The 26,464-nt window shown below is 43.2% G+C and overlaps 3 protein-coding genes across 3 annotated transcripts; 2 read left to right on the top strand and 1 right to left on the bottom strand.

The window, feature by feature from the left end:
* The first annotated feature begins 1,047 nt into the window (after positions 1-1,047).
* FAM210B (family with sequence similarity 210 member B) lies at positions 1,048-9,487 on the top strand. Its single transcript, XM_059827249.1, has 3 exons — positions 1,048-1,230; positions 4,471-4,643; positions 7,363-9,487. The coding sequence occupies exons 1-3, from the start codon at positions 1,048-1,050 to the stop codon at positions 7,577-7,579; spliced, it is 573 nt and encodes a 190-aa protein (XP_059683232.1). The 3' UTR covers positions 7,580-9,487.
* A 606-nt stretch (positions 9,488-10,093) lies between these two features.
* On the bottom strand, positions 10,094-16,353 carry AURKA (aurora kinase A). The gene is made up of 8 exons (XM_059827075.1): positions 16,300-16,353; positions 14,901-15,183; positions 14,238-14,316; positions 13,348-13,539; positions 12,520-12,658; positions 11,992-12,140; positions 11,183-11,357; positions 10,094-10,542 (listed from the first exon to the last, which is right to left on the bottom strand). The coding sequence occupies exons 1-8, from the start codon at positions 16,351-16,353 to the stop codon at positions 10,357-10,359; spliced, it is 1,257 nt and encodes a 418-aa protein (XP_059683058.1). The 3' UTR covers positions 10,094-10,356.
* Positions 16,354-19,584: 3,231 nt separating this feature from the next.
* Positions 19,585-25,494, top strand: CSTF1 (cleavage stimulation factor subunit 1). The gene is made up of 5 exons (XM_009818538.2): positions 19,585-19,804; positions 21,226-21,503; positions 22,315-22,512; positions 23,096-23,486; positions 24,983-25,494. Exons 1-5 carry the CDS (start codon positions 19,636-19,638, stop codon positions 25,240-25,242), a joined length of 1,296 nt encoding a protein of 431 aa, XP_009816840.1. The 5' UTR covers positions 19,585-19,635; the 3' UTR covers positions 25,243-25,494.
* Positions 25,495-26,464: the final 970 nt, after the last annotated feature.

Genomic DNA, 26,464 nt, shown 5'->3' with positions numbered 1-26,464 from the left:
GATATCAAACCGTGTTCAGTAGCATTAACATTGAATGGTTGAAAGACCAGAAAAGGTCTGGAAATCACCACGGTTATGCATTGATCCTGAAAATTACCCTATGTGGACAGATCTTTCCCATCAACCAAAGCCCAACTGGTTGAAGTAGAGCTCCCCAGGGCACTGGGATTCACCTGCCAGGAATATCCACCCACCCACCCCAACATCTGCAATTCTCCCACTGTGATGTTATACTTCAATGGTATTTTTATTTCCTACTTTTCCTGTTGTGGTTTTAATATAGAAACAAGGCCAAAAATGCGAGACCTTCTCAGTGTTTGGTGGAAGGCTTCTTCTGGTCTCAGAGGTGCTATGAACCCTTTGGGACTGGAAAAGCTGTGTGTTTGCACTCTGCCCTGGACCCTGACGTCTTGGCAAATTACTAGAGCTCTTCAAGATAAAGTCAGTAACTAATTGAACTGCCTGCACTGTGAGCTCATGGGCCAGAACTGCAGCAGCGATGACACTTCAACCATCTCTCCACCTTAACGTATGCACTTAGGGAGCACTCTGAAAAGTGTCAGGCATCACCTCCCCTCCACGCTTACAGGCCTAGATACCGCCGAGGGGGCTGATAAGGCCATTCTCCCCCCTTAGGGAGCTACCTGGAAGGCCACACCGAAAAGCTGCTGTGGTCACGCTCCTACAGCTCCCTCCAGAGAGGCGGAGGGGGTTTAGCCAGCCAAGACAAGGCAGGGGACTGCTTCACACCGTCCCAAGAGGTAACACACGGCCCTTAAAGACTTTTTTCCCCTCAGACTAAAAGAGCGCAACGCTCGCTCCCCCTCAGCAGGCAGCGACACCCGTAACCGCCCTCCCTCAAATAACCGCCAGCCCGCCCGAGGGCGGGAGCCCTCCTCCTTAAAGGCGCAGCGCCCCCTAAGGGGGCGCTGCGCCTTTAAGGAGGAGGGCTCCCGCCGCCGGGCGGGGCGGGTGTTCGGCTTGTCAGGTCTGGTCGCCCGCCCCGCTCGGCGCGCAGAGTTGGGGCTGCGCTGTTGCGCCGTTGCTATGTACCGCCTGGTGCGCCTGGGCCCGCTGTGGCCGCCGGCGGTGCTGCGCAGCCCCCCGCGCCGCCTCCCGCTCGTCCCCGTCCCCCGCGTCTTGGGCTGCGGCCCCCGCCTCGCCTGGACTGGTCTGAGCCCGCCGCTGCCCCTTGTAACGTTGCGATCCGCCGCCGGCACCTCCGCTAAGGTAGGGGGCGGGGGGCGCGGTCTGGGAGCCCCCCGTGAGGTACTGCGCTGTGTGAGGGGGCAGCCCGGCCTCAGGGCCCGCCTCTGGAGGGAGATGCCTTGGTGGGGAGCGGATCGTAGCTTTGATTAAAGCACAAGTTGTCCTGGTCTGGAAGTGTTTTACAGCTTTTGGGGGTGTTCTCAAGATTAAGGGTTCAGCTGGCCTGCACCGCCTCGGGGGGGGGGGGGGGCGGTTTTCCCTGGGGGCTGCAGCCTTTGAGCGTCTCAGGTGAGTCATGAAGAAAGGGGATTTCAGTAATGCAGGCAGACACAGAGAAGCCCGGGTGTTCCTGGTGGCGGTGGCTGAAACGGTTTTCTAAAAGCACCGTGGGGTTCAGCCCCTGAAGATGACAGCGGGCGGCAGGCTGGCGGGATGCCTGCGGAGAGGGGTCCCCACCCTGGCTGCGCCTCTTCGTTAGCTGAGAGAGAAAACACGAACGTGCACCCGCTTAGCTACGTGTTTCACTGTGTTTCAACATCTGCTTCATTTTTTTGGAGATGGGAAGGAAAAATGTTTATAAATTTGTACCATTCATTGTTTTGGTTTTAAAGTTGAATTGTCTCAGGGAGAAAGGCAAATAAAGGACTTAGATGTAACTGTTTTCTACCCTGCAGTAGATGATTAAATCATGATTTGTGCTGGGTTTCTGTAAGAGACAGGGACCTGCTTGTGCCAAGATTGTGAATGTGAGCTTTCCATACAAAGCCTCATTTACAGTTTAATTTCTACAGCTTAATTTTCAGGTTAACTTCTGTAGCCTTGTTACAGAGCATAACATGATGTTTCAAATTTGTTTTCGTGCCTTAGTTTGTCCAGAACCTGTATCTTTGTCTAAATGTTGGAAATAAAGTTGACTTTCTAGCAGAAATATCGTACCAGAATTATATGGAAAATAGGTAGCTTTCTTTGCTAAGTTGTACATTATTCAGGGCATGATCGTACTGGGTAGTCCAAATAATATCTGCTGAAGTGGTACTTTTTTAACATCTTGCTTCGATACCATTCAGAAATTACCTGGCATGTGAGCCTGAGAGCATGAGTGAATTGAAATGTACTTGGGTGATGAGAACAAGCTATTTTTCAGTCCTTATGATCCACCTTGCAAGCGTGGCTGTAAGACCCAGAGTTCCTCTGAGGCTTATGTATCTCTGGAGATTGTCAACTCCTGTTTGCATGGCAGCTATCTGAAGAAAATCTTAATGTTTGGCTCCTTAAATAGATAATTATCATCTTTGTTTGGATGAAAAATTCACTATAAGCTATTAAATCTTAAAATACCATTCAAACCATGCTTGGCTTTTAAGAAAATCACACTGTTGAATAAATGTGTATTCTTGACTAAGCATGTGAAGTTGATTGAATTGTTAGGAGAGATTTTTGGCAGAAGGTATTATGAGATTATTTTGTTCAGTTTATTCAACCAGCTCTATTCAGTAACTCAGTATTTAAATTTTAGAGACTGGGAGTTAAAACAGCATTCTTCCCTCCTGTTCCCCCACCCCCCCTTTCCTCTAATAAAACTGAAGAGTGAGAGAATGAGTTCTGAAACATGCTGAAGTAGCAGCCATGTAGTACAGCCATGTATGGAATCTACTTACTTCCAGTGGCTGAAAGGAATTAGATTATCTAACTATGCATCCATTCTTTTGCTTAATGAGCTTGCTTAAAAACATATATATTTGAGCATTTTTTTCCTCATTTACCTTCTAGTGTTAAAACTGCTTGGTTTAAGCAATAAAGGTTTTCTTTTTCTACTGGACATTTTTGTTTCTTAGTCAAGTTTCAGTTTCTATTAAAATACTGTTTTATGTTTGAAAATTTTAAAAATACAAGAATCAGAATAAGTTGAGCTACACAATTCCCTAAATACATATTTATGGATCAGCGTGATCTTCTGTCAAAATGAAATACAAAGTAACAAAATTACAATTAAAAAGAGAAAACCAGCAGTAAACGTAAGTTTTCCTGGGGGGTGGTGTGGTTGCTATGGTTAAAATCACTGATTAAAGCGAGTTCATCCTACCGTGAGTATTGTAAGAGGAGCCTGTGTTGTATCCTAATTTACAATCTCGCTAAGTCCAAGAATTAATCAAAAGTATTTTTCTTCTAATTTGTGTGCCTTGAAACCAATCCACAGTAGGACAAAGTGGTGCCCAGCACTCGGTAGTTGTATCTGTCCTGTGGGCAGCAGTGGCCTTTAGTCTGGCTGTCATATAGTCATGACCGCTGCTGAATTCAGATGAAAAGAAAGGACTCCTGTAATCTTTCCTGACAACTGCTCACTAATTAGAGAGAAATCGGGAGGTCTTTGTGGAAATGTTTTCTTTTTTCACTTAGTATTTCATCTATGGCAAGTATGAGGAGATATCCAAGGGCTGTCTTAGTGCTAGCAGCCTATATGTCCTTCTTTGCCTGCATTGCACTATCAGATTGCTTTGGGGTGTATTTTAGTATGAAGTTCTGCACTTTAAATTTACCCAGATAAAAAGCTGTCAATAAATTTTACTATGACAAACATTTTCAGTGAAGTTAGGCTATTTACACCAGCACTGGCGTGTCTGTGTAGCTGTTGTCTACATCATGGCAACAGTATTGCTGCTTGTTGTCAACAGTAGCAGTTCCCTAGTTCTTCGTTTTTTCAGCTGATGTACAGAGGGTGATTTATAGGAACTTAAATGTTGGACCTCTTCTATCAGTAATTTGTTAGTAAGCCAGCATTAGCGTGGTATCATGTAGGCTTCCAGTGCCATCAGCTGCTCAGCCCTTGAACAAAAAGCTATGTTACAAGAATTCACTGTATAAAGCTGAGCAGTGGGTGTAAGCGAAGATCTCTTTGGCAACCTCAGTCTTATCTCTCAAGCAACTGTGTGGGGTGTGCCGTGGCACACATTTGGATCAAATGGAAGACTGGGACTATAATAACTCTTTTCAGTTATGAAACTTGCATTGTGTAAGAATTTGCACCAAGCTCACTGCATCCCTTTGATACGAATAGTTGCGAAAAGGGAGCTTGCATGGGCTCTGCCACAGGCATCTGCTACCCTGATGTGAAAGAGCGAAAGTGTGTTACTATCTTTCCCAAAGTATTCTGAACAGCACTATATACAAGCCACTTCTTTCATTATTTCAGATTGGTTCAACTGACTGGAATATCATATTGTGCTTAACGCTGATAAATACTTTTAATTGTTTTCTTTTTAGGATGCAAGTGTATCCCCCGAAAAGGCAGCCACGGATCCCAGTGGTGAAAACAAGAAACTCAACAAATCCCAGCAACTGAAACAAGTTTTTAAAGAATATGGTGCTGTAGGGGTTTCATTCCATGTTGGAATTTCATTAGTATCTCTAGGAATCTTCTACCTGGCTGTGTCAAGGTGAGGTTTGTACAGTTGTTTGTAGCCTCTAGGTGATGGTTTAGCCAAGAAAAATATCTTACCGTTGCATTTGTTCTGGAAGGAGACATGTACTCTATGCCTGTTTGATCTATACACAGTAATCTTCTGAATTTTGGGTACAGATGGATCCATAAATGGATCTAATCTCCCATTGGGCATGAGAGAAGATAGACGTAAATGGTCTTTTTGCTTAGGTTCATGGTACATGGTGGGCAGGTGAAAACAGCAGAGTAGAGTCTGAACCAGAGTAACTAGCCAGATGAGAGAATTTATTTTTGTTCTGAAGAGATATCTGTTGTTCTCAAACAGTAGTATGGTCTGTACAGATAGAGCCATACAAAAGTGCTGGAGCTTAGAGATAAATTTATTTTTCTGGGTGTTGAACTCAATTTCTGCAGTTGAAACTGCAGAAGGTAACAGCCACTAAAACAGGATTAGATTAAAAAAGAAAATACTAGATAACTGTGTAAGAGTCAGGTGGGAAATTGTGTATGTGGCTTCTGGTGGGAATGCATCAGTTATAGATATATCTGTTGAGCATGAGGTATTTCAACTGAGGAGATAGGGAAACACGTCGTTTCTCAAGGCATTCCCTGCCGCTTACTCTTGACGTCAGTGGGAACATGTGAATGCCTGATTTCTCTCGTTTACTATATCATCGTGGCACAGGGTGACAATGAAAGTTTTTTTTCTTAGGGTATGATTTAACTCCCGGTTACAAGATACTATACTGGCAAGTGAAGGGGGAAAAGTTACAGTAACAACTTCTTTTGGAAAATTACTCCAGACATAGGAACCTTGATGAAAGCTGCTATGTCTATAGAGAATTAAAATATTAATAGATTTGGTGGATAACGCTTATTTGAGATCCATAATAGTTCCTTCACTTGCTAGATTTTAGATAAGATACTTGTCATTTTAAGAGCTTTGTACTCTTCTGTTAGAACACTCTAAGCCTAACAACAGGTACCTTATTTGGTTTGAGTTGATCTATACTTATGTGATCAATTTCATCAAGACTGTCGCATTAAAGGGCAAGGCAATTTGGCAGAAAATAAACCCCCTTGCGTTCCAGCTTGTCCTCAGATATCAGAGGGGCTGGGGGCGGCTAGGCTTAGATTCTGAGTGATGCCCAATTTTTCTGTGTTACAAGTCCGGTCGCGTTCAATGTATTGAACTCTCACGATTACGGATACACTCGTAACACCATCAGGATGTTACAAGTCTGGTCGCGTTCAGTGTATTGAACTCTCACAATTACGGATACACTCGTAACACTGCACACTTTCAGTCTAGTCGCGTTCCATGAACTAGCACGGCCACACTTAAGGGATTTGGTGGCGTTCAATGAGAACTCTCACGGCTAGGTTAGTGAATAGTGCAGTTTATTGAAGCAACAGATACACAAGTTCTTTTGGATTGCCGGTGATAAAATTACTGCTTGCAAAGCATGTGCAGATACCAAGAATGTGAGTAATATAGCCTGGCTACAAACGCGTTAAGTTATAAAGCAACTCTATAGAGATTTCTAAGTTTCCCGGGGAAGCACTTGGTATAACCAAGTGTTCGAATCTTACCCAAAGGCGTCCCTGTGGGGGGGAAGAGAGGCTCAGCCTGTCGACTGATCCCAGGTGTCAAAGGTGGTCTGCGATGGTATCTTCCCTGGCATCCTTCCTCTCCTAAGCCATTTTTATATTATTTGTCCTTACAGGTGGAGCTTGAGTGACTCTAGTCATACATACCTCTATTGTAATTGGTGTAAAAGTTTCTCGTCTACTTTTAAAGGTATAGACTAAGAAAAATTCAGAGCGCAAGCTCAGTGAGGGGTGGTCGCACCTTGGAGGTGGGTAGCTTTGGGATGGAGGTGTGTTTTCTGGTATTATAATGAGATTATAATGAGCAAAGTTCACCCAAAGGATAGTATTTTGTCAAAAAATGACAGACTGTTGGCTCAGGGTGGTAAATATGCAGCTCAGGGTAGTAAATATGCAGCTTGTCAGTTCCATAGTACCTTCCAGTTCCCGTCTTATCACAGAGCCTGGCCGCAGTGTCTTCACTCCGCTCCACCCTCCGTGTAGTTTCTCTTAGAGTCAGCGCACCAAGCTCCCCTGGTGTTGCCAACATCTAAGGTTGCCTAGGGAACTTCTGTGGGATGGATTCCTTGCATATTCGCCACACTCCACCCCGAAGACCTCTTCAACGCTGCACCTCCGTTACAAATTTAATTCCTAAATTACCTCCAGCAATTATTCCACAAGACACAGAATAGACTTTATTGTAAATTTTGGGAAGATGAATTTCCAACACAAATTCACAAATTTCTAATGTTTTTAAAATTCAAAAGTAGAGGACTGGATTATGTTATCAGAAGGTTGAGCATGGGGCTGAGTATTCTCCATGCACATGCTGCAGCTATACAGTTGTAAAACTAAGAGCATATTTGACTTCATAGGGAACTTGTCAATTTAAGAAAAAAAGTGCGTCTGAAAATATTACGTGTGTTATTGCCACAGAACTTGAGCTGTTACTGCTGAAATAATTCATTGCTTTTATTTAACAACATCTAGATTTAAACATAAATTCTAGAGCTGGAAGTATGCCATGTTAAATTCCCTGGGAGAAATAGCACTTTTAATTTGTATTCTTTAGCGTGCAACCTTAAAATAAACTAAAAAAATCTTGTTTTCTTTTTCCCCAGTGGTGTGGATATGACTGCAGTCCTCTTCAAACTTGGTTTCAATGAATCATCGTTGCAATCTAAAATGGCTGCTGGTACAAGTACATTTGTGTTGGCATATGCTATTCACAAATTGTTTGCTCCAGTACGAATCAGCATTACTATAGTTTCTGTGCCATTTATTGTCCGATACTGCCGGAAGATTGGTTTCTTCAAACCTCCTACCCCAAATCCATGATGATTTCTTATTGGTTTTTACTCTGTTTTTTAAATGCTCTATATCCGTGTAGCTTTTCAGATTGCTAAATGTCTTTAAAAGACTTATTTGGATTCATGTTAATGCTGACCTCCTCTTGCATTTCCTACTTGTTCTTTCAGGTAAATGTTACACTGTGAAAAGTGCTGTCTTTATCTTCTTTCCCTTTTGCCGCCTCTTCTTGGGAAAAACACATTGAAATGGTATCTGGTTTCCACTGTAAGTGGTAATATAAATGCTTGACAATGAGCAGTCTCTTTAGAACACACAGCTCTGGGTCTTTATAATCTAGCTTTTTGAGCCTTAATTTTTTTTGTGTCAAAATAGAGTGGCAGCATTTGTTTATTACTGTGTAGTTGGGAAACAAAGTAAGATTCTCTTCCTAATAGTCTGTGGAATAAACAATATCCTACTATATGAATAGTTCTTTTGGTAAGTGTATGTATAGGAATCTAAGGTTGTAAGCAGGTGTTTCTTTTGTTATAAAAGGCATATATTTTGACCCCAGTCTTGCAATACAACACACATGCTTAATTATTACACGGTGATAATTGTTTTAGCCAGAATAGGTGATGCACTGTTCTGAAACTACAGCTCCTTTGTGGTGCTTCCATGTTTCAAGATTTTATTGTTTGAAGATGTGCTTTATTTATAGGCTAAGAACTGGCCTTACTGAAAGTCCTTTTTTATAATTTTTATGCCTATAGACTCAGACTGAATCCTGAGTCTACTGAAATCAGTATAACCAGAATTACCTCCTTTGTGAACATATTCCAAAGATCAAGTCAGAGGCAAGGTATCTGTGGGTGTGTAACATATTGACATCTGGCTTTGTACTGGAGACACATTTTTATCTGAAAACTAACCCTAGCAGCTTTCTGCTCCTGTGGGTGAAACTGAAGTCTGCACCTGAAGTCCAGACATCCCAGGAATTGCTCCTGAGAAGCTATGAACTGTACTTTTGTCTGACAGACTGTTGAATGTACCAGTGAGAGGTGCTTTTCCTTTCCTTATGTGGACACTGTTCTTATTAGAATGTAGTTGCACATACATATATTCACATACCACTTTTCAGTTAACCTAAAAGACTGGATCCCAAAACCATGTAGTCAATCTAATGTTCTGTGGTAAACCTGGGTTTCAGATTTAGGACAGTGCTTCTGTGAGAGAGCTGGTGGTCTTTTGGACCTGTTCCTCCTTCCAGGTCTGTTCTTTTTACATTGTCTTTCTCTGTCCTTGTGCTTACTAACTCCTTTCCCATTCAGAAAGTCCAACCCATAGGTTGGTTGAAAGGTCTGAGGATCCTCAGCCTCACAAGTGAGCAAGCAGCTTGTGCTCTGGGAGGATGAGTTGCAGCCACATATGTCTTTGTACCTCTGATTTACTCTTACAGTAAGTCTTACTTGGCTTGTCTTTTCTCCTGTTCAGAGAAGCTTTTCTGTGTTGTTTTTTTTTCCCCTACATGCCCTCTCTTTGTATCAGTTTAGGGCAATGTTCTGTTACTAAGGATAACAAAAGAATTCCAGATAATCACAAGGCATCCTTGTTTCCTTCATTTAATCAGTCATTTCTGATAAGTATGTTTGTCCTACAGTTGATAGAGGAATATTCAAGCTTTTTCTTTTTCAAAAAAAAAAGGTTTCTGTAAAGCAAGAATCATTTAAAGCAAATGCACCTAGAAGTTAAAGTCACCAGCACTAGAGATTTTCTTGCAGTAAAGAAACACAGCTTCATTTAAATTATGACCAGAATTCAGATTACCTATGAAGATAAATATGGTTGTATAAACTACTGGTAATTTGTTTGTTTAGATGAAGTTTTTTTGCAAAGTATATTTTAAATTAATATTTTGAATTCTAGAATCCTTGCTTGTAAAAGGATCATTTTTTAAAATGGCTTGTAAAATAGTGAATATGACCTTAAAGTCTTATAACAAAAATAAATTGCTTTCTGTTTGCTTGAAGTGTTTTACTGGAAAATAGTAAAATGTACCCTTGCTACATTTTAGGGAATAACACCATAAACACTAGATGTTAACTTTAGTTCCTGTTACGTATCCTGTTTGGTAACAATAGTTTCCAGGCCTATTAGAAGTGCTTCCAGAGCCTGTTGTCTTTGAATAACTGCATTAAAAAAAAGGAAGAAGCAGGTCTAGGTTTCAATGGTAGAGACAAGTGGTTATGAGACAGCCAGTCAAAGTGATAAATGCTATAAGGAACCTTGCCATGCTGGCAGCAGTATATAACAAATCTTTATTTAAAAATTTGAGTGCTCACATTTAAGACAAAAGAGACAAAAATAATGCACACATCATTTTTAGGACACTTTGAGAAATGCATTCACCTCACTCAGTTTCAGATTACACCACAGTTAGGATACCCTTAGCAGCCCAATAAGTTAGGAGGCAGGTATCTCTGGGATATTGCACTGTTCAATAAGCTAGAACCACAACTTCCTCTTGTTAAAACAATGAACCATTACCAGGACAGACCACATCATAAGAGCCTTGAACAGCTTAATACTTACATCAACAAACCTGGCCCACATGTAACTGGATTTCAAGTATATTAAGTATTCTGCAACCTCCAGCTAAAAGTCAAATAGTTTTACATTGCAATTAGAGTTTAAGATGGCCAACCCAAAGATCTGCATTCCAGTTGCCACTGGATTCCAAGACCTGCTTTTCCTATTGTAAGCATTACAGTAGTCACAGTACAAAGACTCCTCTTGTTGATCCCATGAGGTCACCTCTGCTAAGACTATGTTCTGGATGGGGCAGCAACATCACTCTTTCTGCTGTTGGGCACCTTTGTAGAGTTTGCAGTAATCCAGGGATGAAGAAGTACATCCTTCAGGGGCAGTCGATGGAATGGGTTATGCTTCAGAAGCTTTGAAATTAAATCCCTTGCACCTTCTGTTACAAATGGAGGAAACTTGAATTCCACCTAAGGAAAAGGAACAACACTAAAGATGATGCAAAAGTTCTTTAGCAATAACCAAACTAGAGAGACAAAGGGCTCTACCCTCCAAGGTAGATCTAGAAAGGAAAGTTGTGTCAGCCTTGTGGGCTATGCACCTTATGCCTATTGAGATAAGGTTAAGTAATTTCATCACAATCCTGAAGAAAACAAGGTTCTCTCTGCTTGTAGAAGTTAAGCTAGTGTATTTTTCAATGTATTTCAAAGATGACAAGTTTGCTGGAACCTTTCTAGGGTATGCAACAGGGAAAGTTAAGCTTATGCATTTTTAGTAACACCTTGAGTGTTAATTATTCATTTTATAAATCAGAAAAAGGGAAGATGTACAGAAAATTAGTTGCTTTATGAAAGAGGTAGAAGTTCAGATGCAGGCAGAAACAGGGTAGAACCAAGGAAGTAAGGCAAGGTATCTTAAGGTCTCTTATAGTCATTCAGTAGAATGACTGAAGACAGCTTTAGGGATCTAGTTTTATGCATATCATTATGTCTTACTACAGCTCCAGTTATAATAAATGCCCTTCAAGATGACCGTTTGTTAAGCTTCAATAAGACAATAGAACTGAAAGGCAGCACAATTCAGCTAGCACAAATAAGTTTTGGCACATACCCTGGAAATAGCTCTGTAGGTTTCCTGGTATGTTGCTGCTTCAAAAGGTGGTTTCCCTACAAGGAATTCATAGCACAGAACTCCCAGGCTCCATATATCCACCTTTTCATCATGTGTTCTTCCCTCAATCATCTCAGGAGGCAGGTAGTCAAGTGTCCCACAGAGAGTTGTTCGCCTGAAGAAAAGTTTAAGTTAATTATTTACTGATTATGACAATTATAAGATCCATTTCAAGAGCCAAGTAGAAGTTAATGCTGGCAATCATCTGTATCTCAGTGCAGGCTACCCTGCATAGACTCAGCACCACCAGAATACCTGGTAAAGAAGTTCCAGCAGTAAGTTTTCTACTTTTGCTTTAAAGCATCTCAGTCACTGCATTCAGTCTTATCCTTCCTTTTTTCATCCCACTTCCTAGATCAAATATAGTCTTCCTTTGTCAGGTGCAATTCAAACTAATTAAGGAAATGTCTTAAGTATACTGCTAGTGTGATGTTTGTACACAAGTGCTGGTCTGGTATCTCAGGGACCACTATAAACCTACAACAGTACACCAACCTTCTTCAATTGTTTCAGGTTCAGCAAGTTTTGAACTATATAAGTTGAAAAAAAACAGGATTAACACCCTCTCTGCTACTATAGCAGATGACCATAAGACATTTGCTGCAATGGCCCAGTTCTTAAAGGATTTTTTCCACAGTATTTTAAGAAGTTCACATTTACCTCCATTCCACAGCTGTAAGTGTGACAAGAAAGCTAACATTTTCACTAAAGTAGTATTTCACTGCATAAGATATATGTTACATTCTCACCTAGAAGATGGAGCATGCACAGACCATCCAAAGTCAGCAATTTTTAATTCTCCATTTGAGCCAAGCAGCAAGTTTTCTGGCTTGATGTCTCGGTGAATCACACTCTTCGAATGACAGTATGATAGGGCATCTGCTAGTTCTGTGATGTACTGTATTTAGAAAGAGAACAAATCTTTAAAGACATTGTCACTCTAGCTTATCTGGCTACAGTATAGCCTTTTCTAGGCATAATTAGTAGTTTAAGTTAGAGCAGTTATTCCTTAAACCCTTGAAATCTGGCAATACAGGCTCTGCCTGAAGTGACCAAGCACTTGCCATATTAGGTATGCTGAACATTGTTATATTAGTGCTGTGCAGTAATTTGTCTTCCCAACGTATTCCTTATTACAAGTGCACAAGCAAACTAGCATCTAAGGACTCTCGGTTTCACACAACAGAACACAGAACTTTATCTGAAGAGCTGGCTTTATGCTGCAGATATTCCAGATATGAAGACCAAGTAATGTATAAGAAGGTAGAACAACCTACAGTAGCAGTTCTTTGCTCATCAAACTTGGTAAGCTTCTGAAGCTCTTTGTAGACTTCTCCACGAGGTGCATACTCTAGAATAAGGTAGACTCTTGTAACATCATGGAAGTAGCCATATAATCTGAGAATGTTGGGGTGCCTGCAAAAAGATTTAAATATTCTTCTGAACAAGGTGTTTGTCCATATAACTTTAATTTCCCTTTCCTGCCTCCCCCCTTTCAAGGCAAGCATAGGAACTTCAACCTCTTGTAAGTGTTCCTTTAGCTCACAACATGTCCATTAAGAGAGCTTCATAACAGGTGGTATTTATCAAAGCAGCAGCTTAGACTCCCTACTAGCAAGCAGCTAGCCAAGAGTTTGGCTAATTCGTACCTTCTTGAACATATCTTTCTACAGCAGCTGGAAGAGTAGTTCACCATTGAAGGTAAAGAAGCTCATTGGCACTGAAGGTGCCAATTCCTATGGGGTTTCGAATTTAAGCTTGAACACCATGAAACAACTGATTTCTTCAGCAAGTTGGGCTTATTTTCCAGGAAACAATACCAGAAACAAGCTCAGACTTGAGAAATTGCAGTTACCCATGTAAATCCAAGCAGACAAAGGTGGGGTTTTTTATAATAGGAAGATTTGTTACCAGAGGTTACTTCATTGCAAGCTAGACAAAGGTAAATCTTGATGCAGAAAGGCAAGAATCCTAACTAGCAATTTCAAGGTGTCACATGTTTGAAAAGAAACTTCTCTTCAAGATGGTATGTTGTCATAAACAAGGTTACTTTGTTTATTTGAACACAAACGGAGCAAAGAGTGTAACTGGTCACTAAACTTTACCTAAGATGAGACTGTATTTCAACTTCTCTTCGTAGCTGATGTTCTACACCGGCTTCCTCAAGTTGTGTTTTAAAGAGCACTTTCAGTGCAAGAATAAATTTACTCTGCTTTTCACGTGCCAGGTACACATTTCCAAATTTTCCTTTCCCCAGAGGACGACCAATTTCAAAATCATCAAGGGACCATTGCCTTCTGCAAGAGAAAAGATAGTTAGAAAAGCTACATACTTGTGTGGGCTTTGACTCCTAGGTTTACAATCTATAATGTTCCTGTTCAATAGACAGTGATCTGAGCTAGATTTGGTTGTTGAGGGAACAACACCAAGAGGATAAAATACACATTGAGACTTTTCAAAAGAAAGTTCTGAAAGCTGGTCGCTTCCTTCCCAAAAAGCAGAGATACTAACATTGACCACACTACTACAAAGTCAAAACTGTGTGTAGCAAGCCAGGCTCATTTCAATACACATAATACAGACATATTACTAGTGCATGTCAGAACTGTTTAAAGTAGCCATGGTACAAATCTCACTTCATCCTTAGTTAGACTCCAGCCTCTCACACATATGAAGGAGGCTTTGTTTTCAAGTGTACATCTTGTGATTGAAGCAGTGGCTATCAGTGTTCTCCCATGGGAAGACCTATTACTCATTTTGCCAAAATTTTTCTTTAGGTTACAGGAAGTCCTTGTTCCTGAGAATTATCAAGTCAAAGTAAACATTCATAGTTTTCTATGTTATCTCTGAAGTGTAGGGCCACTGGTCTCCACAACCAAGGGGCTCAAGTAGCATTCAGCTTAGCTGCTCTTTAGTTGCAGCATGAAGTCCTAAAAGTTAAAAACAAGCCTAATCCAACAAGTCTCAGCTAGAACAATTTAGGCATGCAACTTACTTTTTAGTCTCTTCGTTTTTCTTTTTAGCAGTCTCTTCATTTTTCTGTTTAGAGGTGCTTTCTGCTTCAGAATTTTTTGCTATGTATAGAGAAGTAGATCAACTTTATGAACCAGACCCGTAAACACAATACAAAAATTTACCTGGGAGCAAATCTAACCTCTCTGCAGTATCTACAACAGTTCTTAGAATACACCCAATGACATTTTAAACAATGTAGCATAACTTACTATTGGCAAAGCAGCATAGCAGTTACTAGTGCTAACAAAATATAATTTTAAAAGCTTTGCTAAATTAAAAAAACATTAAGCTTCCCCCCAAAAAATACAGTATTCTTGTGTATAAGAGATTAACATGAATACTGGAAAAACTGTGATGTATGAGTGCCAGTTACATTAACTCACAGCCGACTAGCAAGCATCTGGAAATTTTTCAACACCCATATTTGCTCTAAACAGGTAATCCTGGCAACAAGGATAGTGCAGTAACATCTAAGCTGCAGTATGTGCTGCTATTCTGTTTCTGGGCACAACGAAGCACTTGTCTACAGGACTGTCTCGCATCATCAATATCAGCTTTAGGTTTTCTGCCCTGCACTTCATAGACTAGAAGCATACCAAGTGTCACAACTGTGTAAATACATGTACATCATCTTCAGAATTACCAGGTACTGGAGCCTGTAGAGGTTTTTCATTGCTCTTGCTTGGCACCTGAGGCCTAGCAGTCGGTTGGACCGGAAACTTCAGTCGGGGCTGCTGCGTTGTCTGGTTATTAGACAGTTTTTGGGTTGACAGTACAGATTTTTGTGATTGTACAGGAAGTCGCTGGGCAAAGTTTGAAGGACACAGAACACGTTGTGCTTGAACTCCACTGTTCAGTAACCGGCTCTGGGCAGAATGTTGAGACACAGGGACACGTTTTGGGCCATCCCCAATGGGATTAGCAATCTTCAAAAAGAAAATACGTTAGTTGTAGAATAGCATACTATAACCTTTATGGCCTAATTCAGTAGGGCAGAAAGAACACAAAGCACATTAACAGAAGATGTTATGGTATTCTGAGCTTATGTTTTAAGAATGAAAACGTTATTAAATTTCTACATTGTAGAAAACTGCTAACTTTCTTGTCAACAGCATGCTTATTTATAGCTAGCAGAACTTTCAACACACATCTGAAGAATTATCAGCTAAAGGTGGTAAGACAGCAGATCCTTACTATAAAAACATACACTGCTTTGAGTCATTGCTCCCTTTAATGCTCTTCATCTTGATATACCTTGCACTGCAACAGGAGTTCAGCAGAACAAAGCAATTTTATTTAGTAAGGTTCAGATATCTGCTTTTAATCTTTTGCTTCCAGTAAGGGAAGGTAGTTTAGGCTTGTATTTAAGAAATTGTTTTAGGATCCTTTGCCTACAATTAAGTTCAAATGCTAGTGATTAGCTTCTCACAGTTTTTTGCCCTCTAATGATACCTATACAACAACTTGTACTTCTTTCTTACCCTAGACATTTAGTCTTCTGGTTCAGTTCACTGAAAATAATGTACTGATCAGAAGGAAGTTTTGCTTATGCTATTCTGAAACCTTACCAAGATCTCTTTGGTTTTAAGTTAAAATAATGAGAAAGTGTCTGCATTTCTATATACAGAAGTATGCAATCAGGGTGATCCTGACTACTCCTGCACATGCATGAGAATAGTGACATTAACACGATGCTTGCTTTTGTAAGCCACATCCAGAATAAGCTGTCTACACACGTTTGCTCTCCCTTTAAATTATCTTAGATTATATACTTGAAATATTAGGAGGATTTTCCAGTTCAGGTATGAAATACCAATCTTAGCAATTAAAAGAAGTAAGCCTTGGGCACTGTTCTCTCCAAGAGAAAGCTACTGAAAGATAAAGTTGTCAGTTGTTTCCTGCACGTAGAAAACATTGTTTCAAGACAATTTTTCCCCTTTTTGTTACTTAGTACAGTTAACAAAATTACCACAGGCAGTTTGAAGCCTGTAGCTATTGTGCTATCAGGAGAAATACACCCCCCAACCTAGTAAGTCACTTACTTTCGTAGCACGACTGGGGTATCCGGAATGGTTCTCTTTTGTATTCTTGTCCATAGTGTCTGAGAAGAGCCGCATATAGCTTAGCCTATGGATAAGACGTAGAGAAGAGGGATCACTTCCACAGAAAACACTACATCTTGGAGCTCGTCAAGACGTGTCCCCCGCTTCGAACGCCGGGAGGCCCCAGGGCAGGGCAGGGCTGGGTCCGGCCTAGCCGGGCCTGCCGTCCCGCCGCAGCGCACCGCCTCACACCCCCGCCCCGCGACCACCAGCCCGCGCCCACAGTCTCCCACCGGCCGAGCCCGTCCCTGCCAGCACCTCCGGCAGGCAGGGTACCCCGTGCCACGGCCCTACCCGCGGGCCCACCACAGAGCCGAGCCGCCCGCTCACCCCCAGCCTCCGCTCCCTCCGGCCGCCGCGGCTGTTTGAATTCAAACCGCCCTCCCTTAAATACCCTTTAAACTACCGCCTCTCGCCATTGGCCCCTCTCCCGCCGTTCGCGCCCGCTGATTGGCTCCTTTTCAATCGGCCCGCCCGCCGATTGGCTCTCCGCACGCTCAGCTCGTTGCGAGGCCGAGCCTCGTCGCCGTGAGCCTCTGGGGCGCATGCGCAACGGCAGCCTGCTGCGTATCCCGAGTAGGTCCAACCCGCCCGCCCCGAGGGCGGTGTTTGCGCTACATGCGTATTTTACGTACCGTCTCTCCGCCGCTGGTTCCTTCCGTACTCCAACTGCGTGGATCGGCGCCCCGCTTACACACTTTTCTCCGCAAAGTCTCTGCCTGGCCGGGTCTTCCGTTACGCAAATCGCGTACGCCCAGACCACCCACCTGTGGCAGCGCTACAACTACCACCCCTTCCTCACAGCCACTGAGGCCTCGGAGCGTGCCGCCGGCGGCGGGGGGAAGGGCGTCAGGTTAGTCCCGCATCCTGCGAGGCACCAGCCTCTTCCCTCTCCTCCTCCACACGCGCACCCGCCGCCCCGGGCCGAGGGAGAGGCGGTGCTGCCACCTCGCGTGGAGCGGAGCGCGAGTGGGGCCAGGAGCCATTGTGTCCAGCCGGCTAGGTAGGTGCCCCGGGTGGCAGCTCGCAGCCCCGAGGAGCGGGAGGACGGGCGGAGGGGTGAAGCAGGCCTCAGCCTCGCGCTCACCCGGAGGTGCGGCCCAGGGCAGCGCTCCACGTGCCGTCAGCTCTTGAGGACAAGTGCGAAGCGGACGCCCGCCTCGGCACAGCGCAGCGCGCCGGGGGACGCCTGGCCTGAGGTCCCTTCGCCAGCCCGCGGACCCCTTGTGTCACACCAGCGGTGACCCGCAGCCTGTGGCAGCTTCCAAAACTGCACAGGTTCTCGAGGAGACGCCGAGCAGCAGTGGGACGACGCTGGCAGTGGACGATCAGTGAGTGTAGTTTGTGAGTAGCAGCGTAAAAGGAGCGTGAGGCTGCTGTGCGCGCTCAGTCGCCAGCTGCCTGAGTGGTCCTGCTCACGCCTGTGAGGGGGGCCTTGGCCGCTGAGTGACAAGCGGCAGCCGAAACTAGGTTCTGTACTTCGGGCCTCTGAAGAACCGTGATTGAAGGCAACTTTTAACTGTCTCTGCGGTGCTGAAAACAAGTGCGAAGGCGACCCTGGTGTGTGTGTTGGTGTTTACAAGTGATACAGGATAGGTAAAAAGAAGATGTCAGGTCGTCGTGTCGCTGCAGCATGTGATAGACGTCAGCTGCCACGGGGCATGGGTAGCATGGCATCCCCCCTCCTTGACCCACGTCCACTTCGACTACCGTTTCTTGAGGCTGACGTGAGTAGGACTTTGGGGAGGGTGGTGGTGTGCTCTCGGGACAGGCTCTTAGCCTGCTGGGAGACCGTGCAGTCGGCAGCGTGAGGTGCTTGCGACTGTGCTGCCTAAGTGGCTGAAATCGTCAGGGAGGCCTGCAGCGCTGAGCAGCAGTGCCAGCAACTTGTTATTTCACAGCCCGTTCACGTCCCCCTGTTTGGGATCCCGGTGTCTCAGCGGAAGCAGCGTTTCGGAGCTTTGCAGCTGGGACACAGAAGAACCCCGGCCCCCCCCCCGCCTCCCGCCATCAGCCACCCTCCTGTCAGGAGCGGGCCCCCCGCAGCTCCCCGGGCCGCTCAGCCAGCGGGGCCTGCCGCCCACATCCCACACCGAGCGCGGCTCTGCCGGCCTCGGCCTCGGCCCCGGCCCCGACCTCCCCGGAAGGGGGAAGGGGGAAGGGGGAGAGGGACCCCCGGTGGCCGCGGCGGTTCGCCGTGCCTCCCCGCGCCGCCCGGCCCGCCGCGCCCCCCCGCCCCTCCCCGCCGCTCGGGGGCTCCCTCGGCGCGTCATCCGTCACGTGACACAGTGGGACCTGCCAGTGCCCGGGCGCGCGCGCGAGGTGTCACGGTCATGTGATGCTGCAATTCTCTCCTTCAAGAGTCGCCTCCAATCGATTTGCGGGCGCTCGATGCAGCAGCCTTCGCGGAGGAGCATTCTTCGGTCCCGGCCGCCGCCGCCGCCTCCTCCCCTGCCGCCGCCGCCAATCGATGCGCTCAGGGCTCCGGTCGCCATTTTAGGGGGAGAGCGAGGGAGGCAGAAGGAAGGGTCGGTAGGTACTGGGGCCGCTCCGGGCTCTCCCTCGCTTGCGGCTCCGCTGCCTGGGCCGGGTCTCGCCCTCCGCAGCTCCCGCCCGAAGCTGCCTGTCCCCCCCTGGCGTTCGAAGCCCGCTTTCTGTGGCCGCCGTGCTCCGGCTAAGCACTCCCCGCCCTCATTCAGTCCCTTTCCCCCACGCCCCCTCCCTGCCCGGTTATTGGTCTTGCAGCCCGGCGCTGGGAGAGGGCGTGCGGCGGGTGGCCGGCATCTGCCGGGCGGGAGGAGGCGCGGGGAGGATGCGGTCTCCCGGGATGAAAGGGAGGGAGCGGGTTGGGGCTGTGTGAGGGTGGCGAGGCGTTTGACTTCCCTGCACGTTTTATGGTAATCGCCTCCCCAGTGCCCAGATCCGCCGGTGCTAGCGAGGCTGAGTGAAAGATACTGACAGAATCGTTTTGCTCACTAATGCCGCATTATTTCTGTCTTCTCTGTTGCTCCTTAATACAGTCCGTGTTCTGTTTATTGGCCAGATTTTCATTTCTACGGCAAACAAGTGCAACAGGTTTTTCCCTTTTCTTTTTTTTTTTTTTGGTCTTTCATTTCTATATCTCTGATTCTTACCTAAAATATGGTAGTATTTGGTATCTGCACTGAAATTCAGCAGGATGTGCTTTATTTAAAGGTTGTGGTTGTTTCATGCAACTCTCTTGTATGTGATTTTTCTTCTTTATTTCAGGCCCCTCCAAGGCATTCCTTGCTCACAATGTATAGAACAAAAGTCAGTTTGAAAGACCGTCAGCAACTTTATAAACTGATAATTAGTCAGCTGCTATATGATGGATACATAAATATTGCCAATGGCTTGATAAATGAGATAAAACCACAATCAGTCTGTGCACCATCTGAACAACTGCTGCACCTAATTAAGCTAGGTAAGCTGGGAAAAAAAGCTAACATAAAAGTCCAGTTTCTAAATCCCTAGCTTAAATCCTTGTGAATTAAGAGGTTTTATGCAAAAGTTATGTCTAGTGATAGCGTAACACTGTGTATTTAGATACAGCTTTTGCCTCGGTGCCTTTTTTTGAAAGGCATTCTAGCTGTGTGTTTCGTGCTTTAGTAGGCATTAAAAGCAAAACAGATCACTGAGCATTGTCAAAATCTGTGTTTGAACTTCTGTAACACATAAGAATACCTGCTCAGGGTCCTGGGTGACTGGCAACCTTCTAAAAATACGCTCCAGTAAATGGGATCACTGAGTCCGCAGACCTAATAGAAAATTGACCCACACAGTACTCTGCCAACTTTAGAAATATTTTCTATATGACTCTTCTTGACAGTGTTGGAAAGAGAGCAAGCCCTTCCATTGGCAGTCTTCACTAGCCTTTATATATCAGTCTCAAGAAAATAAGCTTCACAGTCTAGGGTCTTGGCAAAGGTATCGCCTGTTCTCTCTCTGTGTATCTTTCTCTCTGAAAGTACATCTGTGCTGCAGTATGTAGTCAAAATACCTGAGCTGCTGTTGAAACAAGCTGACTAAGTTACTGGAAGAGGTCTAGCCGTAACATCATGTCTTCTCTGTATTGTAACTGAACTGGTTCTGCTGCCTGAACTAGTTGAGTTCCAAGGGTATAAATATGTGAAGCCTTGTGGCTGTTTCAAATAAGAAGGCTAGACTTGCAATTTGTAGATGAAGCAACAAAAACTTTTCTACTGCATTTGATCGGTTGATGATCACAGTTGGGCACATAGCTGAAAATGCTTGTGTCTGCCCTGTTAACCACTGCTAGTGCTGAACTGTCTTTGTTCTGTAGATGCAACCTGGAAATAAAAAAAAAAAAAAAAAATCTGAAGAGTGGGTGTGAAGAGGAGTAAAAATTTTCATTTGCAATGCTGGGATAGTTGTTTGTGGGGTGGGTTTTTTTTCTTCAATGCAATAAAACAGAAATGAAAAGAATAGGTAAATGCTTCAGTTTTTACTTCAAATCTCATGTAATAACGTTGGGGCTTGGTTCTGTGAAAAGCTGACTAGAGGCCTGTTGATGGCTTCAGTAACTGATTGTCAGTGCATTTGTCAGTACTTGCCATCCTACAATATTTGCTGGTTCTACTTCCACAGTTAATTTTAAGAGCTGTGTTCTGCTGTAGCGTAGCCAAAGTACCTCTCATTTTTCACAGGAAGTACTGCTTTATAATTAAATCTGCTCTGCTAGCTTAGCTTTGTTCAACAGGGGCTGCCTCTCTTAAAACCTGACTCATAGCTGTTACAGAGGTCTGTAGCATAGATCTGGCCACAGCTTATCTGTCTAAGGAGATGGTTAACCTGGTTTAAGTGCATCAACTTCTCTCTTTTCAGGAATGGAGAACGATGACAGTGCTGTTCAATATGCAATTGGACGGTCAGATACAGTAGCTCCAGGCACAGGAATTGACTTGGAATTTGATGCAGATGTACAGACCATGTCTCCTGAGGCTTCTGAATACGAGACTTGTTATGTCACATCTCATAAAGGACCGTGTCGTGTAGCTACGTATAGCAGAGATGGACAGTTAATAGCTACAGGATCTGCTGATGCCTCAATAAAAATTCTTGATACAGAGAGAATGTTGGCCAAAAGTGCTATGCCTATTGAGGTAAAATATGACTTGAATCGTAACCACTTTGTGAATTCTTGAGGTGCTGTCTGTTTCATGCCATGTCTGTGCCTTGTGGCTGGCTCAGTGGGCTGGACTAAATATCTGTCTCGCCGTATTTCCTACTCCAACAGCGGCTCATAAAGTACCCTTGAAGAAAAGGAAGAAGAAATAGGGCAAGTATACCTGTATAAATTCTGGCAGCAGTCTAGAGAATTGAGCCAGAAAGTGTTTCTAATAGTTGCTGATAATTGCTGTATTGTATGAACAGAGTTCATTTTTGAACCCACTTATACTTTTGGCCTCTACAGCCTCCAGTGGTTGTGTGTTTCAGAACTGTTTCACAGAATACATATTTATTTGCCTTAATTTTTCTCTGATACAGTTATTAGGTAGAAATTTAAAAGGGGGGGAGGGGTTGCACAGACTGCACACCAAATTCTCAGCAGTATCCTGCGTGAGTAAAAGTTGCAGTTTTCCCAGTTGGTACAGCTTCCCTTAATTCTTATGGCAATACAGTCTGTTGATGTGGACTGTTTATGAAGGTGATACATTCTTTTGCATCAGTTCTCTGCTACTGAAACTAGTTTGTCCTTGAGCAAGTCAGTTGACCTTTGTAAAGATACAGGGATCTTATCTGATAACAATATATAATGGACCTTCAAATAATTAAGATAATAGTGATTATGTGCTTAGTCATGTGTCAGAAAGGTAGCTGTTGTTTCCCATTTGGCCAAGTATAAAATCTACATTTCCTGTTAAAAGTGTGTTCTGCTTGCTAGCACTCTAACTTGTTGACTGTTCTTTGTAGGTCATGATGAATGAGACAGCACAGCAAAACATGGAAAATCATCCCGTTATTCGGACTCTGTATGATCATGTGGATGAAGTTACGTGTTTAGCTTTTCATCCAACAGAACAGATCCTAGCATCTGGTTCAAGGGACTACACACTTAAATTGTTTGATTATTCAAAACCTTCTGCCAAAAGAGCCTTCAAATATATACAGGTTAGATACAATACCAGTTTAGAGCAACCAAAGCTTGAATGTATAAGTACTGAGGTATCAGTGAGCTGAATTGTGTCTGAGTTTATAAGTGATTAGGTATGTAGGAGTATGCAGCTGCAGAATTTACAGACATTATGGTAATTATATGTTAAGAGATTGTGCATAATGGGTACCTATAGTCTTTAAATCTAGTGCCTGTCTGCTTTTTGTTTATCTATACCAAATCTAGTATGGGTAACTTTGAAGTTGATTACATTATCTTTGTTTTGGAGGAGAGTTTAGGATTATGTGGTGGTGGGCTTTGGGGTGTGTGACTGGCTCACAAAGCCTCCTGTCACTTTTGTGCGATATCCCAAAAATGAGCAGGCACTGCAGGCTGCTGTGGGACAAAAACTACGATACATTTAAAGGTAGCCTGTCATTTCAATCCTGTAGAAAGCATTTTCTATTTTGCAAAAACAGAGCACATTGTGCTAACTGATAATTTAACTAGCTTTTTAGCACTTTAATGCCACCAGAACTGACACTTCCATTTCAGATTTTTTTTCTTTCTTACACCAATTATGTATTTTTGATCAAACAGGAAGCAGAGATGTTGCGCTCAATTTCTTTTCACCCTTCTGGAGATTTCATACTTGTTGGTACCCAGCACCCTACTTTACGACTGTATGATATCAATACTTTCCAGTGTTTTGTGTCTTGCAATCCTCAAGATCAGCACACTGATGCGATATGTTCAGTAAATTACAACGCAAGTGCAAACATGTATGTGACAGGAAGTAAGGATGGATGCATCAAACTGTGGGATGGTGTCTCAAATCGCTGTATCACTACTTTTGAGAAGGCCCATGATGGAGCTGAAGTCTGTTCTGCTATTTTTTCCAAAAATTCAAAGTATATCTTGTCAAGTGGAAAAGACTCTGTAGCTAAACTATGGGAGATATCCACTGGTCGAACTCTGGTCAAATACACAGGTATGTGGCAGGTGACCTTTCAAAGACCTTCTTTTTGGGGTACTGACCCACAGCAGGGGTGGTAATATTGTCAGAATAGTAATTCTCAAAAGCAATGGGAGACTGCTGCTTTGAGGATAAATTTCCCCAAATTTTTGAAAACAGTTAATGTAAACTAATGCCAGAAGAGAAGCTGTGATTCTCATATGTCAGTCAGTGTAAACGTATTTAGTCTGAGTAGATTTTGGAGACTTTTCTGACATCATTACTCCGTTGCTTGGGAGGGAAGTTATCACTAAATTAGGGAAGAGTAAAAAGGAATACTGCCCTAAGGACTAGGTCATTGGGCAGAGGGTTTTGTTCTCTAGTTTTTTCTTTAGTGTGTTTTAGAAACGTTATTAAAACAAAACAGCATCATCAGTTCTTGCTGGTGATCATTTTGATTTTGTAACTTTTCTGTTTACTGCTAGACTAGGGGCACAGTTTAAACTAGAAGGGTCAAAAGTAACACCTAATCTATTTCTGGCTAGAGTAGGCAGCTTCCCTGTGGAGTGCCCACTCGGACAAAGGAAGTTCAACCTACTTTAGGGCAGTTGTTTTAACCATTAGACTCTCGTGCAAAAGATGGCTCTAGTAAGCCGTGGCAATATTCTGAAAAATAGCTACAGCTGGTTTGTTTCTTTTTTTTACTTTCTTTTCAAAGATGCAATTGTGTGCAAGCTAGTCATACGCAGAGCATGCTGACAATACCATGCTTTGATCTCAGCAGGACTTAAGAAATGGTGAAGGCTGTAGAAGCTTTGCATATCATAGCAGCTATGTGACAGGGCAGGCTTTTGGATCAAGCAGTAATGTGCTTAAGCATTCAGAGTCATAGCACAAAATAGCGGCTTTTGGGATGTGTATGGTCCTTTTTTGTGCTCGAGCTCTATTTTGCTCTCAACCAGCAGGGTGCAGCACCGCCTTGATAAACTTTTGCAAAATATCGGGTAGGATGCAGGGGTGTGCACTGCAAAGTAAACGCCTATATGTGAAACACATTTTATTTGGAGGGTGTGGAGGGAAGACATGGCCAGGGTAGGTCATACTGTGTACCATATGACACATACATTAAAAACAAAAGTTGTCATTGATAAGGAGAATCTGTGTATTCTACTGTCTGTGGTCTTGCTCCTTAGTTACAGCTGTAAGCCTCATACAAAAAACGTAAGGCAAAAGTGCTCTTAAAGTTAAGTGATTGCACTCATACTGAGTGGTTGGACTTGATTGACATAGTTGGAGTAGTTAATCTCTGTGTCCTCTAAGACATTTTAGAATATACCATGTATATAACTACAAAAGAATATTCATTATTGAATTATTCCACCTGTTGTATGTGGAAGTGGTAGGCTGACTGAGAAAATAAGGCTCCTTTGTCGACTGCAGAAATTGATACTTATGCAAGGCTTATTCTTAGGTCTTTGGAATCTTCCTAAAAATGATCCTATTTGGGTTAATATTTTGCTGCATATATTTAGGAGCTGGTTTGAGTGGACGACAAGTACACAGGACACAAGCTGTCTTCAACCACACAGAAGATTATGTGCTGCTTCCAGATGAAAGGACCATAAGTCTCTGCTGCTGGGATTCAAGAACTGCTGAACGGAGAAATCTTCTTTCTCTTGGGCACAACAGCATTGTCCGTTGTATTGTCCATTCTCCTACCAATCCTGGCTTCATGACCTGCAGTGATGACTACAGAGCGAGATTTTGGTACAGAAGGTCAACGACAGACTAAGGACAGCTTTATAACAGTGATTATCCAGAGTCATTGTATCACCTTGTATTGATTGTACTGCCAACAGATGCCTAGATGAAAGCCGTGCTGTGTCTGTTTTTTAATTCTGTCAACTGTGGCAGAAAAATATCAAAATACTGAGACTAAGTTTTGCCCCACGCTAATTTTTTTATTAGTGTGTGTGTGGCATTAATTTTTGTAAGTCATCTCTAATTGTACTCAAGGAGTGGGGGGGAGGGAGAATAAAATGATCCTAGCAGGAAGGATTAAATTTGTTCTCCTGTCTCTCTAAATCCCGCAAAAGATAATGTGACTGTATCTTGCTCAAACTGGGCAGTATGAGCCAGTTTTGCTCTGCATTGTATCTGTGCAATCCCACTGAAGTCTGTTTAAAGAATGGATTACACAAGTAGCAGCAGAACGTGGCAGATATTTTAACGAAGCCTTAAGCTGCCTTCAGTTCTGATTCATTCTTTGTAAAGCTCTGTTTTGTATCTTTTAGTCTGAGTTTTTTTTGGTGGATTTTTTTTTTTTTAATTGGCCAAGTGGACCTTCAATTCTGAACCAGTCTTGTGCCATAAGAATTTGAAACAGGATTTTAAATTGTTTAGATGAATTCAAGAAATGGTGTTCTAGTTCTGGTATTAAAGCTCAGACCTGAAATCTCGTCGTCTTTTGAATTTATCTTAACAAGTGCGACTTCAAAGTAAATTCATAGTATTTTCAAGGAATATCCACATTGCAACTGTAAAATGTGACAGTGCTGCAGCATGTGACAATAAAAATAATTTTGCCAGAGACCTTTAGTATCCTCTCAAAGAAAATGTTGTGCATATTAATTTCTGTATATGTACCTCAGAAATGTCACTTTGCTTCATTTTATTGAGGAATTTCATCATGTAAGTCTGTTACACAGCACTTGAATTACATTTTTTTTATTATTATTCAAAAACCCAGGCTCATTGTTTCTTCTCCCTGTTATATCTAATAGTCCAAGTTTCCCAGACCTTATCGTATTCAACAGAAGTACAGGTCATCAAGAAACTCTGTGCTCAAACCTTCTGTAAGTTTGAAAATTCACTACTTACTTTTACAGGTAGTTTCCTGTGCAAAGTTTTCAATGTGTTCGCTCAAGCATCCTTGTACAGTGCTCTTGGGCTTCACATTGGGGAGGCTTCCTTTAGTCAAAAGCTCAGCACTTGCTTTCGTGAGGATTTTTAAA

This window comes from Gavia stellata, chromosome 20, assembly GCF_030936135.1.
Source record: "Gavia stellata isolate bGavSte3 chromosome 20, bGavSte3.hap2, whole genome shotgun sequence".
In the NCBI taxonomy this organism is placed as follows: Eukaryota; Metazoa; Chordata; class Aves; order Gaviiformes; family Gaviidae; genus Gavia; species Gavia stellata.
This window is presented reverse-complemented; position numbering and strand designations above follow the sequence as displayed.

What these genes read in the sequence shown, in the direction of transcription:
- FAM210B (XM_059827249.1), top strand. Translation starts at nt 1,048, where the DNA reads ATGTACCGCCTGGTGCGCCTGGGCCCGCTGTGGCCGCCGGCGGTGCTG. An exon ending in CCGCCGGCACCTCCGCTAAG is followed by an intron (nt 1,231 to 4,470) that starts GTAGGGGGCGGG and finishes TTTTCTTTTTAG; the next exon opens with GATGCAAGTGTATCCCCCGA. An exon ending in TTCTACCTGGCTGTGTCAAG is followed by an intron (nt 4,644 to 7,362) that starts GTGAGGTTTGTA and finishes CTTTTTCCCCAG; the next exon opens with TGGTGTGGATATGACTGCAG.
- AURKA (XM_059827075.1), bottom strand. Translation starts at nt 16,353, where the DNA reads ATGGACAAGAATACAAAAGAGAACCATTCCGGATACCCCAGTCGTGCT. An exon ending in AAAAACGAAGAGACTAAAAA is followed by an intron (nt 13,540 to 14,237) that starts GTAAGTTGCATG and finishes TTTCTCTTGCAG; the next exon opens with AAGGCAATGGTCCCTTGATG. An exon ending in CCTACAGAGCTATTTCCAGG is followed by an intron (nt 10,543 to 11,182) that starts GTATGTGCCAAA and finishes CCTTTTCCTTAG; the next exon opens with GTGGAATTCAAGTTTCCTCC.
- CSTF1 (XM_009818538.2), top strand. Translation starts at nt 19,636, where the DNA reads ATGTATAGAACAAAAGTCAGTTTGAAAGACCGTCAGCAACTTTATAAA. An exon ending in GAGCCTTCAAATATATACAG is followed by an intron (nt 22,513 to 23,095) that starts GTTAGATACAAT and finishes TTGATCAAACAG; the next exon opens with GAAGCAGAGATGTTGCGCTC. An exon ending in AACTCTGGTCAAATACACAG is followed by an intron (nt 23,487 to 24,982) that starts GTATGTGGCAGG and finishes GCATATATTTAG; the next exon opens with GAGCTGGTTTGAGTGGACGA.